This window comes from Oncorhynchus mykiss, chromosome 5 (assembly GCF_013265735.2).
Source record: "Oncorhynchus mykiss isolate Arlee chromosome 5, USDA_OmykA_1.1, whole genome shotgun sequence".
Lineage (NCBI taxonomy): Eukaryota > Metazoa > Chordata > Actinopteri > Salmoniformes > Salmonidae > Oncorhynchus > Oncorhynchus mykiss.
In genome coordinates this window covers 64,405,906-64,421,341 of record NC_048569.1, presented here as the reverse complement: position 1 = coordinate 64,421,341, position 15,436 = coordinate 64,405,906, and the positions used below count along the sequence as shown (strand labels likewise).

Below are 15,436 nucleotides of genomic sequence, written 5' to 3'. Positions count from 1 at the left end.
CAGTGGTTGTACCTCTTAGGTGGCGGCGGAGGAGGTCGGAGGCATGGGAGGTGACAGAGGGAGTGAGGTCATCAGCTGATGACTCCTCTTCATCTTCTCCTGAGAACAGATCCTTAGCTATCTGGTCCTGGAAGAATGGAACAGTCCATTACTGTCTCAATGGAACAGTCCACTACCTTCTCTCAGGATCACACACAGTAAAGTAAATGGCATTTATGATATATGAAAGTGACTCTGTAATTGTCATGTTTTCTGAGTGTTTATAGATAAGATTGCTTCTTGATGGCCTGTCTTAACTAATTTCTTTACGGACCAAGTCATAATTATCCATGAATCCATGAAAGAATCAATAGACATCATGTCAATGCCAAAACATGTATCATGCAATGCTTTTGAATGCAGGAGTACACAGCTCCACGACAATTACAGTGTACTCTATGCTGGTTTTCCACCTTGCCTTTTAACTATTGATTGACTTCTGCCTGGAAAACCAGGTAGGTGCACCAATTACCAATTAATCAATGAAGTACTAAGAAGAAACAAAAACTGTCTGGACTGTGGAATTCGAGGGTCTCAGCACCCTTGATCTGATGCTTTTCTGGCTGTGTTTTCAGTTATCTGTCTCAGCTATGTCTAGGTATACCCAGGTCTCACCTTGTCCAGTGTCATGTCAGGCAGACTGGCTGACAGCTCATTGGGCTCCCTTTCCTGCTGTAGGAGGGGGTCAGACACCTCGTAGCCATACAGCGCCAGCAGCTCCTCCAGGGGCATCTCACTGCCCTACACAGAGAGAAAGGGGGACAGAGAGAGAGAGAGTGATCGCTCTGGGTCAATGTGGGATTGGGCAATATAATTTGGAATTATTAAATAATTGATCATCTATTACATAGAATAATGTTATTCCCTACTGGTCTGGAGGGGTGCAGTGTGGTCAAGCTTTTGAACCTAGTTGGTTTAGCCACGGAAAAATACAGGAACCTTCCCGCTAGCCATGATTGACTGAGGTAATACCTGGGCTGGACATGCCTAGATATGAGTTTGGATTGGTACCTAAAGTTGTATTACAAAAGTAGTTTGAAATATTTTGGCAAAGTTTACAGGTAACTTTTGAGATATTTTGTAGTCACGTTGTGCAAGTTGGAACCGGTGTTTTTCTGGATCAAACGTGCCAAATAAATGGACATTTGTGATGTTTATAGGACATATTGGAGTGCCAACAAAAGAAGCTCAAAGGTAAGGCATGAATTATATTTTTTGTTTCTGCGTTTTGTGTCACGCCTGAAGGGGTGAAATATGCTTCTCTCTCTTTGTTTACTGGGGTGCTATCATCAGATAGTAGCATCTTTTGCTTTCGCCGAAAAGCCTTTTTGAAATCTGACATGTTGGCTGGATTCACAACAAGTGTAGCTTTAATTTGCTATCTTGCATGTGTGATTTAATGAAAGTGTGATTTTTATAGTAATTTATTAGAATTTGGCATTTTCCCTGGCTTTTGGCCAGGTGGGACGCTAGCATCCCACATTTCCCAGGGAGGTTAACATACACCAGTTATGCTATTTTGGACTACCAGGCTACTGATGTCATGCAGCCTGTCGTTTTTGTGTTTATACTTTTTCACAAAGACAAGTTTAATGTCGGACGACAATAGAATGTTCATGATGACCCTGCGACAACTGGATACAGACATGTCAATAGACGTAATATAAACCAGCCGTCTTGAAATCTTTGGTTGTTTAGTACACTACTGTCATACTCACTCTGTTTAGCATATGGCCTCACGTGAATCCTTAAAGAGATGGTTTGGGCTAAGGCTTAAGAGGGTGTGAACAATGCTGAATGGGTGTAGACAATGCAGGGCTCTCCAGTAGCTGTACCAAAACATTCAAGGGCCATTTTCTCAAAAGTGTGGTTACAAGTTTATCAACTTTCAAAGCAGAATTACTTTCCCATTGTTCCTCGACTGCAGTGTATGATATATCATTTTCTAGCTCTGAGTCTTTACTTTTATCCAATGTAAAAAATTAAAAATAAATTCAAATGTTGCTACTTAAGACCAAATCAAGCCGGTTGGTCACATAGGTTATTTTATTTTTTATTATATAGGTCTAAATCATAATCATATTGCAGGACATGTCTCTCCTTTTTTGACATGACTGGTTTATTCCCACTAAACAACAAATATTAGCCATGGATGCTCAAAAGTAAATAGACTGGTATCTTATTTAAAGTATTTGAAAGTACAGTGCCTTGCGAAAGTATTCGGCCCCCTTGAACTTTGCGACCTTTTGCCACATTTCAGGCTTCAAACATAAAGATATAAAACTGTATTTTTTTGTGAAGAATCAACAACTAGTGGGACACAATTATGAAGTGGAACAACATTTATTGGATATTTAAAACTTTTTAACAAACCAAAAACTGAAAAATTGGGCATGCAAAATTATTCAGCCCCCTTAAGTTAATACTTTGTAGCGCCACCTTTTGCTGCGATTACAGCTGTAAGTCGCTTGGGGTATGTCTCTATCAGTTTTGCACATCGAGAGACTGACATTTTTTCCCATTCCTCCTTGCAAAACAGCTCAAGCTCAGTGAGGTTGGATGGAGAGCATTTGTGAACAGCAGTTTTCAGTTCTTTCCACAGATTCTCGATTGGATTCAGGTCTGGACTTTGACTTGGCCATTCTAACACCTGGATATGTTTATTTTTGAACCATTCCATTGTAGATTTTGCTTTATGTTTTGGATCATTGTCTTGTTGGAAGACAAATCTCCGTCCCAGTCTCAGGTCTTTTGCAGACTCCATCAGGTTTTCTTCCAGAATGGTCCTGTATTTGGCTCCATCCATCTTCCCATCAATTTTAACCATCTTCCCTGTCCCTGCTGAAGAAAAGCAGGCCCAAACCATGATGCTGCCACCACCATGTTTGACAGTGGGGATGGCGTGTTCAGCTGTGTTGCTTTTACGCCAAACATAACGTTTTGCATTGTTGCCAAAAAGTTCAATTTTGGTTTCATCTGACCAGAGCACCTTCTTCCACATGTTTGGTGTGTCTCCCAGGTGGCTTGTGGCAAACTTGTGCAATATACGACTGATTGTTGTCCTATGGACAGAGTCTCCCACCTCAGCTGTAGATCTCTGCAGTTCATCCAGAGTGATCATGGGCCTCTTGGCTGCATCTCTGATCAGTCTTCTCCTTGTATGAGCTGAAAGTTTAGAAGGACGGCCAGGTCTTGGTAGATTTGCAGTGGTCTGATACTCCTTCCATTTCAATATTATCGCTTGCACAGTGCTCCTTGGGATGTTTAAAGCTTGGGAAATCTTTTTGTATCCAAATCCGGCTTTAAACGTCTTCACAACAGTATCTCGGACCTGCCTGGTGTGTTCCTTGTTCTTCATGATGCTCTCTGCGCTTTTAACGGACCTTTGAGACTATCACAGTGCAGGTGCATTTATACGGAGACTTGATTACACACAGGTGGATTGTATTTATCATCATTAGTCATTTAGGTCAACATTGGATCATTCAGAGATCCTCACTGAACTTCTAGAGAGAGTTTGCTGCACTGAAAGTAAAGGGGCTGAATAATTTTGCACGCCCAATTTTTCAGGTTTTGATTTGTTAAAAAAGTTTGAAATATCCAATAAATGTCGTTCCACTTCATGATTGTGTCCCACTTGTTGTTGATTCTTCACAAAAAAATACAGTTTTATATCTTTATGGTTGAAGCCTGAAATGTGGCAAAAGGTCGCAAAGTTCAAGGGGGGCGAATACTTTCGCAAGGCACTGTATGTGTAGGCTACAGCATTGTTGTGAGAAAGAAGCACAACATAGCCCATTTAATCTCTGAGCCTACACCAAGGAAACAAAATCATCTATTGATCGGCAAAATATTGAACAATTTGTATTTTGCATAGAAGTGTGGGCTGTAGCATTTACTTTTAAATTGTTTGAAAGGACAATCAATCTTGTAGAATGCGTGGCCAGTGTTTGGCACTCACTATAGGCGGCATGCGTTTTTAGTTTGAAAATAATCACTGCAAAAGATTAAAACATTTTGCCCACTTCTCTACAGAAATGTAATAACATTTTCCATTGCGCTTTCTTTTATCATGGCCCAATTCCAACATCTTCAAATCATACAACAAATGAGGGTGCTTTTGTTACCATAAAAGGTGAATGGAGGTTGTTTTCCAGGCGGGTTTGTAAGTATAGTTTGGCTCTGATTTATCAATGAAAATATGCATATATGTTGCATGCGACAGTTTGATCAGTCTGTTGTACATGCATCAGAATTTACAGTGGTAAGAATGTTATACACAGTTGATAAATGAAGCCCCGTATGCCAGAGGAGCTGTACTCACAGTGTGGGGGCGTGCTGCCATCTTCATTGGGCGGCACCTAGGCTCTTCTCCAGTTCCACTAGGGCCCTGGACTCCTCCTCCGCCCCCTCATAGCCCTGCCTCAGGATCTCCACTAGGCTGCGTCTGTGATCTCCAGAGCCCATCGAACCAGCTAACACACACACACACACACAGACACACACACACACACACACACACACCATCGTGGAGGATCAAGAGGTGCCTGTTCATCCCATTATAGATCAGCTGACCCTTGGCTTCTTCTGAACCACCCCTTTTCAACCGAAATTGAGAGCTGATGACTGGTTCTACAGTGGACAGCTGGACACACCCACAGACTGAGGAGCAACAGTACAGGTATAATGCCCACAGATATTATGCTTTCTTACTTGTTGAAGCATGTATAAGTCTTGTTCATGTCTTATTATAATGGTATGTCTTAATGTAGCAAATTGTCAATTGTCAACTCGAAATTACTTTTATTTAGTCAGGATCATTATGAGATGATAATAAGACATAAGACCTGTCATACTTGCTTACGACAAGTCCTCAAATGCATTATAGAGCTATAATAAAGCAATAAGGCCCGAGGGGGTGTGGTGTATTGTCTATATACCACGGCTAAGGGCTGTTCTTATGCACAACACAACGCAGAGTTTGGCCATATACCACAAACCCCTGACGTGACTTATTGCTATTATAAATTGGTTACCAATGTAATTAGAGCAGTAAAAATATATGTTGTATACCACGGCTGTCAGTCAAATCTGCATTCAGGGCTCTAACAACCCAGTTTATAATTAAGCAATAAGGCATGTGGGGGGTATATGGCCAATATACCACGGCTAAGGGCTGTTCTTATGCACAAAGCATCGCGGAGTGCCTGGACACATATTGGCTATATACCAAATACCCCCAAGGTGCCTTAATGCTATTCTAAACTGGTTACCAACGTAATTAGAGCAGTAAAAATACATGCTTGGTCATACCTGTGGTATATGGTCTGATATACCATGGTTGTCAGCCAATCAGCATTCAGGGCTCAACCCAATAATGCATAGGCCCAACTGTCATATTAAGTAAAGTGTTACCAGTCTTTCTACTTGCCTTACAGCCACTCATGAATTAAAGAACGGTCAAAGTTTATCCAACAGTGGAAACTAATGGTATTACAAAAATGTAACTGTTTGGCCAAAAAGACAAGCCATGAAGATAGGACAAGTTGACCTATGACAGTGGTTCTCAAACATCTCCTGGGGGACCCCCAGACATTCCACTATTTTTTTTGATCTATTCCAAAGCTAGCACACCTGATTCAACTTGTCAACTAATCATCAAGGCTTTGAGTTGGTCAATCAGGTGAGCTAGTTCAGGGCTACAACAACTTTTAAGAGTTACGTTTGACCTTAAGTAAATAGAGCAGTGGTCTACTTAAAACTCTTGGTCGGATACTTTCACAAACAATACATTAGTGACAGCCTGGTAGCCCTACGTTTACAGCCACTTTGTAAAGCTTGGTCCACTCCACTTTAGGACGCGTTGACCAGGGCCAGGGCGCTTTCCTGTAACTTGGTGCTGAACGTTCCTTCCTCTGACACACGAATGACCCTAGAGAGGAAATAGTTCTAGAGGTTGCGTTTTCACCCGAAAAGATACCCAAGAAAGTATCTGAAATAAGTCGGACTTCTCTCAAAGTTTGTAGTCAAAATGCCTTGCTATAACGGAGCACACCTGGGCCACTTCTTCAGCACCACCGTCTAGCCGGTCTCCCATTGTTTTCTATAGCGCACGATCTGGCAAATTGGGAATAGCTTTTTAACGCGAAGAACGCGGAGAGGCGAGACGGACAAAATACCCCCATTTTACTTCGTTAGTTATCCACCCATGGCTAGCTAACTCACAACCCTGCGTAACCCGTTGATACGATTGCCAACATCGATATCTGCCGTCTAGGATAACAGAGGCTCTCAAATGCGGAGCTGTTTCAAAATCATTAGTCCTCATGTTCCTCCCCAAGCCTTTTTGCTCACTTACCTCCGCCATTCCGTTTCTGCGCAGGCTGAGGAATGCCCGGATGTTGTAGAGCTATGGCTCTAGTCTAGCCTATGTACAGCCAGCCGCTGAGCCTCAGCAACAGCAGCCCTATTTTATTGCTGCAACATTTCAGCAACCGCGATGACAGTCAACTACATGAAAAAATAAAGAAATGAGACAGTACCCCGTGTACTATTCACACAGACGTCTGGTATTGTTACAAGCGTTCATAAACTTGACATCAGTCTTGCTGAAAATAATGAACAAAGCACAATGGTTGCAGTTCAGATGTTTGTAAAGTAGTCCTTTGAAATTGATATCACATGTTTGTTCACCTATGACCCTGAATAGCCAATGTAGCCAATCTGATTATCATGGGCTATATTTTCCCAATAATTGAATTGACAGTCATCTAGTTTAGTAAAGAATTATGGTCTACCCATGTGAGAACATCATGGTCACTCTAGATAGCAGAAAAAGACAACAGACAACATAAAACTTTGTTTGACTCCCACATAAATGTTTCCTAGAGTGTGTGTGACCCAATGTTACATAGTCACTGCCTTGATCTCATTGGATGGGAGATAGATACTGTATGAAGGGAGGGGGCAGAAATGGTCAGAGCTGATAAAGGTATAAGAGGGAATATGAGGGCTTCCCCAGTCCCCAGTGCTTCCATGAGATAGAGAAAGACAAATACATGTATGTGAATGTATGACATAGCAATATGACCCATTTATAAGTCCTAAATGGTGACACTACACAAACTGAGAAAGTGAAAACTGCATTGTGGTATATATAGAATGACATAGTCAACTAAATAAGATGAGCCAACAGTAACTGGATGACAAGGCTGAAAGTAGACTACTTCAAACAATAATAAATGGAAGGAGGACGAGCCTATCACAAAGTGTCAACTAACCAGTCGGGATCTGACAGGAATCAGCAAGTCAAAAATTACCAGGCAAAACCTTTGCTACACGCCAAAATCGAGAGGCAACGTGAAGATAAATATGCTGAGGTAGACAGTGTGTTGTACATGCTCTGTAAAGGGGCAAAACTAAACAAAGAGCAATGGGGGAGAAAGGACGGGATTTCAAAGAGAAATAAAGGTGACCATGAGCATGTATTCTTGATTTGTCTCCTCTTTGTTTTCCTTCAATTCCCTTGTGCGGGCAAAATTCCAGCAGGTATGATACGAATTCAGTTGATAAGGAGGAGACAAGGTTTTTCTTCATGTACTGTAATAACTCTATCATTTCAATCATAACTTAGTAAATTGTCTTGCACTCTGTGACAGCCACAGATTGTCATTTGAATGCCTCTGGTATAAGGTATCCTGATGTCCTCTATGTAAGTGTGCTGTGTGGGGCTGTGATGAATCTGTATTTGTGTGTGTGTGTGTGTGTGTGTGTGTGTGTGCGTGTGCGTGTGCGTATATGGTAGAGGGCCACATGCTGTCCTTTGTCACTGTGACAAGTGCTGACATGATAGGTTAAAATGGTTAACAAAGGCAAACGCAGTGACTACTGTTTTTTTTATTATTGCAAAATCGGACTTCAAAGTATTTTTCTGTCTAGACAGACAGAAATGTTTCAGCAAATCAGAACAAATCAAGCTGTATTTATACAGCACATTTCAGATATGGAATGCAACACAATGTGCTTCACAGGAAAAAACAAAATTAAACATTTACTACTCATCAAACATAAGAGGATAAAAAAACTAAAGAATAACAATAAAAACTGAATAACTAAAAAGCACCCTAAGGAAAAGCAAAGCTAAAAATGAGTGTTTTAAGATCTCTTTTAAAAATGTCCACAGTGAAAATCAAAATCCTGCATAATTTCCTAGGAACGTGAAGCGAGGCGGCCATCTCTGTCGGCGCCGGCCGTTTGGACCCCCTTCAGGTTCTCTGGCAGGCTATTACAGAGGCTGGTGGCATAGTAACTAAAGGCTGCCCCTCCATGCCTCTTGGTCCTAGGCTTTGTGATAGTTAAAAGGCCAGTGCCAGAGGACCTGAGGGACCTACTGGGTACATAACTAAAAACATGTCAGACATGTATTGGGGTGCACAATCGTGGATTGATTTAAAAAACAATCTTAAAATGTATTCTAGAACTCACAGGCAGCCAGTACAGAGACCTTAAAACCGGTGTAATGTGTTTCTCTGTTTGGTCTTCGTCAGTACCTGTGCTGCAGCATTCTGCATGCTTTGCAGTTGACCAATGCCTTTCTTGGGTAGACCAGACAGGAGAGTATTACAGTAGCCAAGTCTGCTTGTAATAAAAGCATGGATGAGTTTCTCTGTATCAGCCTGAGAGAGAAACGTACTGCACCTTCGCAATATTCCTCAGGTGGTAAAAATATATTTTGGTTACATTCCTAATGTGTGATTTTAAATTTAGTTCAGAATCTAAAATAACACCTAGGTTTTTTACCTGGTGTTTTATCTTTATTGCCCGTGAATTAAAATGTGCGGATAGATTCTTTCTCTGTGCTTTGACTCCAACAATAAGTACCTCTGTCTTGTCTTGATTTAGCTGGAGGAAGTTGTGAGCCATCCAAGTATTTAAATCCCTAATACAATCTTATAATTTATCCGTGGAGCTAAAATCCTCTGGTGACGCAGAAATGTAAATTTGTGTATGGTCTATGTAAACAGTTAAAATAATGCTGTGCTTTCTGATGATGGTGCAAAGGGGTAACATATATAAACCGAACAGTACCGGACCCATGATACTCCATGATATATTCTAATCAACTGGCTTGTTCTTGTGTCAGGAAACAAAATACCACATTCATCAGATAATATACCTGGCCATTACAACAGATCAAAGATTTTTGACCACATTCGTAGTTACTGTGTTTTGCCTTTGTAGGGCAATATAGGGCTGCTGATACTATACTGCCCATAGGACGGACACACGCACACACGGTCCAATTAATCCAGCCAACAACAGAAAGGGTTAATTAATCAGAAGGAGTGAGAGATTTGCATGTTTCTCATTCATTTCTTTGTTCTGTACAGGACACCTACAGATTACCCAGCTCTGCCAAATTGCCATGTATACAAACGTGAGTAAATCACAACAAGTATATGTGGTCCCTCTTCCCTCCCTTCCACTCAGTCTCATTGCCCCTGTAGATGACTTTCATTAGTAATGAGCAGGACACAGGAGGAGATGAAGGAGGAGGAACAGAGACACGGCCAAATGTCTTCTGACTTGATTAATATACATACCTAATTCTGTTATTTTATACGGCCGGCAAATTAAAAGAGCTGGCCACTTCATTCCGCTGCTCCGTGTTTCCATTAGCCAGAGTGTGGGGAATGGGAGGACCAGGTTAGGGATGACGCTGGTGGCAGCCTGGCTGTGTAAATTAGTGGGCGTGTCCCAGGGCTTGATCAGTACAGTATGTAGAGTATTCATCAAGAGGCAGCTCCTCCCTTACACACGCCCTGGATGCTTTTAATTGCTCCTGGTAAAATAACTTTAAGAGGCGTTACAGAGTGGGACATGGAGAGGCTTCCTTTGCCTTGTGTGTGTGTGTGTGTGAGAGAGGGAGAGAGCGAGACAAGCTGTCAATTTCGTTTTTTTGGTGCAGATGCACAACTGTTGGGGGTGTGTTACGTGTGTATGTGTTGACTCAAATTGGGAGGGAAATTGCCCACAGGCACCAGCAACAAGTTTAGTGGTCCTGACCTATGGGGACAGATTCATTACGAGAGGGAGGATCCAAGGACAAAGCACTGCCCTAACAATAGAGACCATGCCTGCAGTAGCACAGCAGAGGTGCAACAGCAAAGGGGCCTATTGTATTAACTCTGAGAGCGGAGTCCCATCTGAAGGACTGTGTGACAGTGTAACTACTGCAGCACTGAATGGTGCTTGCTTGGTAGGACACAGAAGTTTACATGATATATACGTTCCTGTAGGGATTTACCCAGACAGGTCAAATGGTAGGACACAGAAGTTTACAGGATATATACGTTCCTGTAGGGATTTACCCAGACAGGTCAAATGGTAGGACACAGAAGTTTACAGGATATACACGTTCCTGTAGGGATTTACCCAGACAGGTCAAATGATAGGACACAGAAGTTTACAGGATATACACGTTCCTGTAGGGATTTACCCAGACAGGTCAAATGGTAGGACACAGAAGTTTACAGGATATATACGTTCCTGTAGGGATTTACCCAGACAGGTCAAATGGTAGGACACAGAAGTTTACAGGATATATACGTTCCTGTAGGGATTTACCCAGACAGGTCAAATGATAGGACACAGAAGTTTAGAGGATATACACGTTCCTGTAGGGATTTACCCAGACAGGTCAAATGATAGCACACAGAAGTTTAGAGGATATACACGTTCCTGTAGGGATTTACCCAGACAGGTCAAATGATAGCACACAGAAGTTTAGAGGATATACACGTTCCTGTAGGGATTTACCCAGACAGGTCAAATGGTAGGACACAGAAGTTTACAGGATATACACGTTCCTGTAGGGATTTACCCAGACAGGTCAAATGGTCAGAAAACTCCTGCCCCTGATGAGAGTTTAAAAAATGAGAGTAAAAAAATCAACACTTATATTGAAAATGAAAAGTATACATTTTAGTTAAGGTGCAAATCCAGGTGGCAAACGAAAGTTAATTAATAGGGGAAAAAATAAAGACCTTGAATTTTCATCAGTGCACAGGCTGGCACTGGTGTCAATGTTATCTGTGGTATGAATGCCCCCATCCTTCCCTCCCCCATCTCAGCCCATCTGTGCCCACCAGCCTCCTCTACTCAGAGCCCAGAGCAAATTAGGTCTGATTTTAATAACCCAAGGGAAGGGAACTGTTGCATTGTTTTACTAATAGGGAGGAGGAGTGTTTGTTGAGAGTTAATTTAATAGATTGCTTTGAAGAGTAAGTGTGTGTGTGTTTGCCAACATGTGGTGGTTGTGGGGGCGTTGCACATCTCTATAAAATTGAGAGGGTTGAGTGTTGCTCCAAGACACTTGTGCAGAGCCATGCTTTGTGACGGACCAATGTCAGGAGAGAGCCTACTGAGTCCAGCTCAGACAGAATTCCACTCAGTGGGGACAGTTGATGTTTTGTCAGAATACACCCTGATGTTACCGGGGGAAACCTTGGAGGACCACAGCAATACCAGCAAATGTGAGTTTGATAAACGTGTTGTAATTTACATGTTTATATTGTATCATGTACACATAATTATGTTTTATTATAATCATTGTCTTATGGTAGAGGTTAAAGTTTTGATTGCTATAGTTGGTTTTGAATACATCAAATTCAGTATTTTCATCATTCGTTGTGATACAAATAATGTTACTAGATAAAACCTGTAACCTAAACACACCAGTGAGATGAGAACGTTTTTGCTGAGACATGTAAAGATTAAACGTTTAATGTTCCCTCCTTGACTTATTCTTGATTACTGTTGATTATGAAAAAAATATATAAGTCTCTTATCATGAACATGCTGTAAGAAAGACTAAAACTTCACAATGTTTATGTTGATGCCATGGAAAGGTCATTTTCAGTACAGCATTCCCTGTAATTCCAGTGGGGCCAGAGTGCAATGAGGAGTCATGTCCACAGGGGGCGGTATGGCCCTGCGCTGGCTGTGGAGAGTCCATTAGAGACCCTGTGGTGCTACGGGTTGGGTCAAACCAGCAGTGGCACACAGGGTGCCTGTGCTGTGACGAGTGCCACTGTCCCCTGGGAGAGAGTGTCAGCTGCTTCCTGAGGGACGGGAGGACCTTGTGTAGGACAGATTATGCACGGTGAGTCAGCAGCTTTGGTGGGACAGTAGAGAAGTTTTAATGATAAAGATGAACATTGTACGGTCAACTTTGTGTGTATATTATGTTTATATTTTTTAACTCTTTGAATGTGTTTGTTGATGGTGTGTGTGTGTGTGTTTGTTAACAGCTTCCAACCTTTAGTTTTGTCATTTTTAACCATGTGAATGTCTTTGTTATTGATTGTGTGTGTGTGTGTTAGACTATTTGCAGAGAAGTGTGGAGGCTGCGGGGAGGCAGTACTGTCCTCTGACCTGGTTGTGAGGGCAGGAAGACAGAACTATCACCCTGACTGTCTACACTGCTCGCTCTGTGGTGCATTACTCATGCCTGGGGTTAGCTTCACCCTGGGACCAGGAGGACCATGCTGCCAGGCAGAGCACACGATGCCAGAGCAACAGATCCAAAAAGCAGACTCACTAAAGAAAAGAAAAGGTCTGTGAAGTTTATATGCATAATAAAATAGAGATTTTTTTCCCTTTAGAGTTAATGATAATTAAACTGTCTCAAAGGTCTGTCTCATCTTTCCCTGTAATCGGTAAGTTTAATGTTCCTTAAGTTAAGTTGAATCATTCTCACCTATGTCAGGGTCAGGGAGAAGAGGAGGAGTTTGGGAGAGAAGGTGGTTGGACAGGGGTAGGAGTAGAGGGGTGCGGGTGCGGGTGCGTACCGTCCTCAGTGACACCCAGCTGAAAGCCTTGTGCACCTGCTACTCCCAGACCCCCCGGCCTGACGCAGAGGTCAAGCTCCAGCTGAGTCAGCTGACTGGCCTAAACAAGCGGGTCATCAGGGTGTGGTTCCAGAACAAACGCTGCAAGGACAAGAAGAGCCACGCCAAAAAAGGAGGCAGACCAGTGTCAGACTTGGACTTTACAGTGAGTAGTGTGTGTGTGTGTGTGTGTGTGTGTGTGTGTCTCTGTCTGTCTGTCTGTCTGTCTGTGAACACAGTTGATCATCACTCACTATGTTCCAGGCCCTGCTGTGTACTGCAGCCAGACCGATGGTGGTCCTCTCTCCTGAGCCCCCTGACTTTGCCCTCCAGATTTACGTCTATGAGTCATCATGGCAACCACTTGACGGCCAAATCAAGCTCTCAGCTGACCATGACGAGCTGACCCTCACTCATATTTCCCAGGTAAATCAGAGTGTGTATCAGGTAGTGTAATGTCCCTTTGTGTGACATATCAGACCCTGATTATGACTGCAACAAGCTAACCTTAGACCTACACCTTATACTGTAGATTGAGACTATAACTGATTGGTATTAGCTACTCCTTTATCCAGTTTCATTTGTCAGCCCTGACTGTGGTGGCCAACACTCATCATTTCTCTTTCACTTCCCCTCAGAGAACGTGTTTTTCAGAAGACCTGGGGTCTCCACCGCAGCAGGGTGATGAGTACGCCGCCACCATTCGGACTATCTAGACAGCCACCATCCCAACATCCTCACTGAACTGTTACTGTAACTGAGTTATCAAGACCCTGTGTCTAATCTGAAGGGGCTTCAAGCAGCTTTAAATCATGTAATTAGTTATTTAATGTATGCTATAATTATTAAACTAGTTCCCAAACAGGAGAATGTTGTGTTGGGGGAAAAAAGATGACATCATTTGGGTCCCAGTTCTGCATGTTCTGTTTTCTGTATGGGTAAATGGATTAAAGGTTATGGGTCAATGAGACAGAACAAAATGTGCACCACTATACTATGGCCCATGCAGCACACAGTGGTTTTAGACCATGAGGTTTCATCCAGGCCGCCAGTCATCACATGAAGCCTTAACTTCTGGCAGACTATGGTGTGATCTGTCAACATGTGATTTAAACACAGTCTGTTTGCATAGTCACAGTCTGGGAGTTTGCGTTTGGGAATTAATTAAATCTCCACAAAACCAAGCCGCCAGATGTCATCTCTATTGGAACATATTTCATTCCTAAATGTGAAACTCGTATTCTGAACTGATTGATATTTTCTGATTGATTGTCCTGGACATGATTATTCATTCTGTCTACATCCACTTTACAACAACTCCAGTGTGAAACCTATTATTGTAGAAAGCAAATCTGAACAACTTGTTCCTTCTTCCTGTTTGACTGAAAAGGCATTTAGGTTTTAAAAATCCTGCTGCAGGCAGATAATGTTAATGGCCATTTCACCCCACAAGGGGGCAACTTTTTCCAGTTCTTCAATGGCAAAGGCGCAAGATCGAACAACAAGTTGACACAATAACCCTAAAATCCATCTAGGCTGTGTGAAAATTGCAGACCGACATCTTCGAGGGACTCTGTTAGTACAATCTGTCTGTCTGCTTTACATGTCCACATGCCCTCTCAACATCACAGCTCCCACTACCACTGCATGCGTTCTCCCATAATGTCTTTCAGACATTATATCACTTCCCACTCAAAACAAACAAATACATGTTCACTCATTTTCATCTATAACTTTTTAACTCTTTCATACACTTCTTAGAACAACTAATTTCAGCTTTTATTTCTTTCATCACATTCTCAGTGGGTCAGAAGTTTACATACACTCAATTAGTATTTGGTAGCACTGCCTTTAAATTGTTTAACTTGGGTCAAACGTTTCGGGTAGCCTTCCACAAGCTTCCCACAATAAGTTGGGTGAATTTTGTCCCATTCCTCCTGACAGAGCGTAACTGAGTCAGGTTTGTAGGCCTCCTTGCTCGCACACGCTTTTTCAGTTCTACCCACAAATGTTACATTTTATTTGTGATGGCCACTCCAATACCTTGACTTTGTTGTCCTTAAGGCATTTTGCCACAACTTTGGAAGTATGCTTGGGGTCATTGTCCATTTGGAAGAGCCATTTGCGACTAAGCTTTAACTTGCTGACTGATGTCTTGAGATGTTGCTTCAATATATCCACATCATTTTCCATCCTCATGATGCCATCTATTTTGTGAAGTGCACCAGTCCCTCCTGCAGCAAATAACCCCCACAACATGATGCTGCCAACCCTGTGCTTCATGCTTGGGATGGTGTTCTTCGGCTTGCAAGCATCCCCCTTTTTCCTTCAAACATAACTATGGGCACTATGGCCAAACAGTTCTATTTTTGTTTAATCAGACCAGAGGACATTTCTCCAAAAAGTACAATCTTGGTCCCCATGTGCAGTTGCAAACCGTAGTCTGGCTTTTTATGCCGGTTTTGGAGCAGTGGCTTTTTCCATGCTGAGCGGCCTTTCAGGTTATG

At 42.3% G+C, this 15,436-nt stretch overlaps 2 protein-coding genes across 3 annotated transcripts in view; one reads left to right on the top strand and one right to left on the bottom strand.

Moving 5' to 3' along the window:
• LOC110524324 (mesoderm induction early response protein 2) overlaps window positions 1–4,544 on the bottom strand; it is a 31,809-nt gene extending 27,265 nt beyond the window's left edge. The window contains exons 1-3 of the mRNA XM_021603861.2: window positions 4,364–4,544; window positions 655–780; window positions 13–127 (exon numbers count right to left, since the gene is read on the bottom strand). Coding sequence (XP_021459536.2) covers window positions 13–127; window positions 655–780; window positions 4,364–4,390 — 268 coding nt within the window. The 5' untranslated portion in view covers window positions 4,391–4,544. The remainder of the gene's footprint in view (window positions 1–12; window positions 128–654; window positions 781–4,363) is intronic.
• Window positions 4,545–4,584: 40 nt separating this feature from the next.
• On the top strand, window positions 4,585–14,113 carry LOC110524323 (insulin gene enhancer protein ISL-2). Of its 2 annotated transcripts, none has more exons than XM_036978072.1 (8): window positions 4,585–4,720; window positions 9,429–9,475; window positions 11,389–11,573; window positions 11,983–12,202; window positions 12,423–12,655; window positions 12,815–13,095; window positions 13,194–13,355; window positions 13,568–14,113. In XM_036978072.1, the coding sequence occupies exons 3-8, from the start codon at window positions 11,426–11,428 to the stop codon at window positions 13,643–13,645; spliced, it is 1,122 nt and encodes a 373-aa protein (XP_036833967.1). In that variant the 5' UTR covers window positions 4,585–4,720; window positions 9,429–9,475; window positions 11,389–11,425; the 3' UTR covers window positions 13,646–14,113. The 2 variants fall into 2 exon arrangements, with proteins under 2 accessions (XP_036833967.1, XP_021459535.2); XM_021603860.2 differs by having other exon boundaries at window positions 12,809–13,095.
• Window positions 14,114–15,436: the final 1,323 nt, after the last annotated feature.

Excerpts from the sequence above, each read along its gene's own strand:
- LOC110524323 (XM_021603860.2), top strand. The coding sequence starts at position 11,426 with ATGCTTTGTGACGGACCAATGTCAGGAGAGAGCCTACTGAGTCCAGCT. Across the intron at positions 11,574-11,982 it reads CCACAGCAATACCAGCAAAT|TGGGGCCAGAGTGCAATGAG; the intron begins GTGAGTTTGATA and ends CTGTAATTCCAG. Across the intron at positions 12,203-12,422 it reads TGTAGGACAGATTATGCACG|ACTATTTGCAGAGAAGTGTG; the intron begins GTGAGTCAGCAG and ends TGTGTGTGTTAG.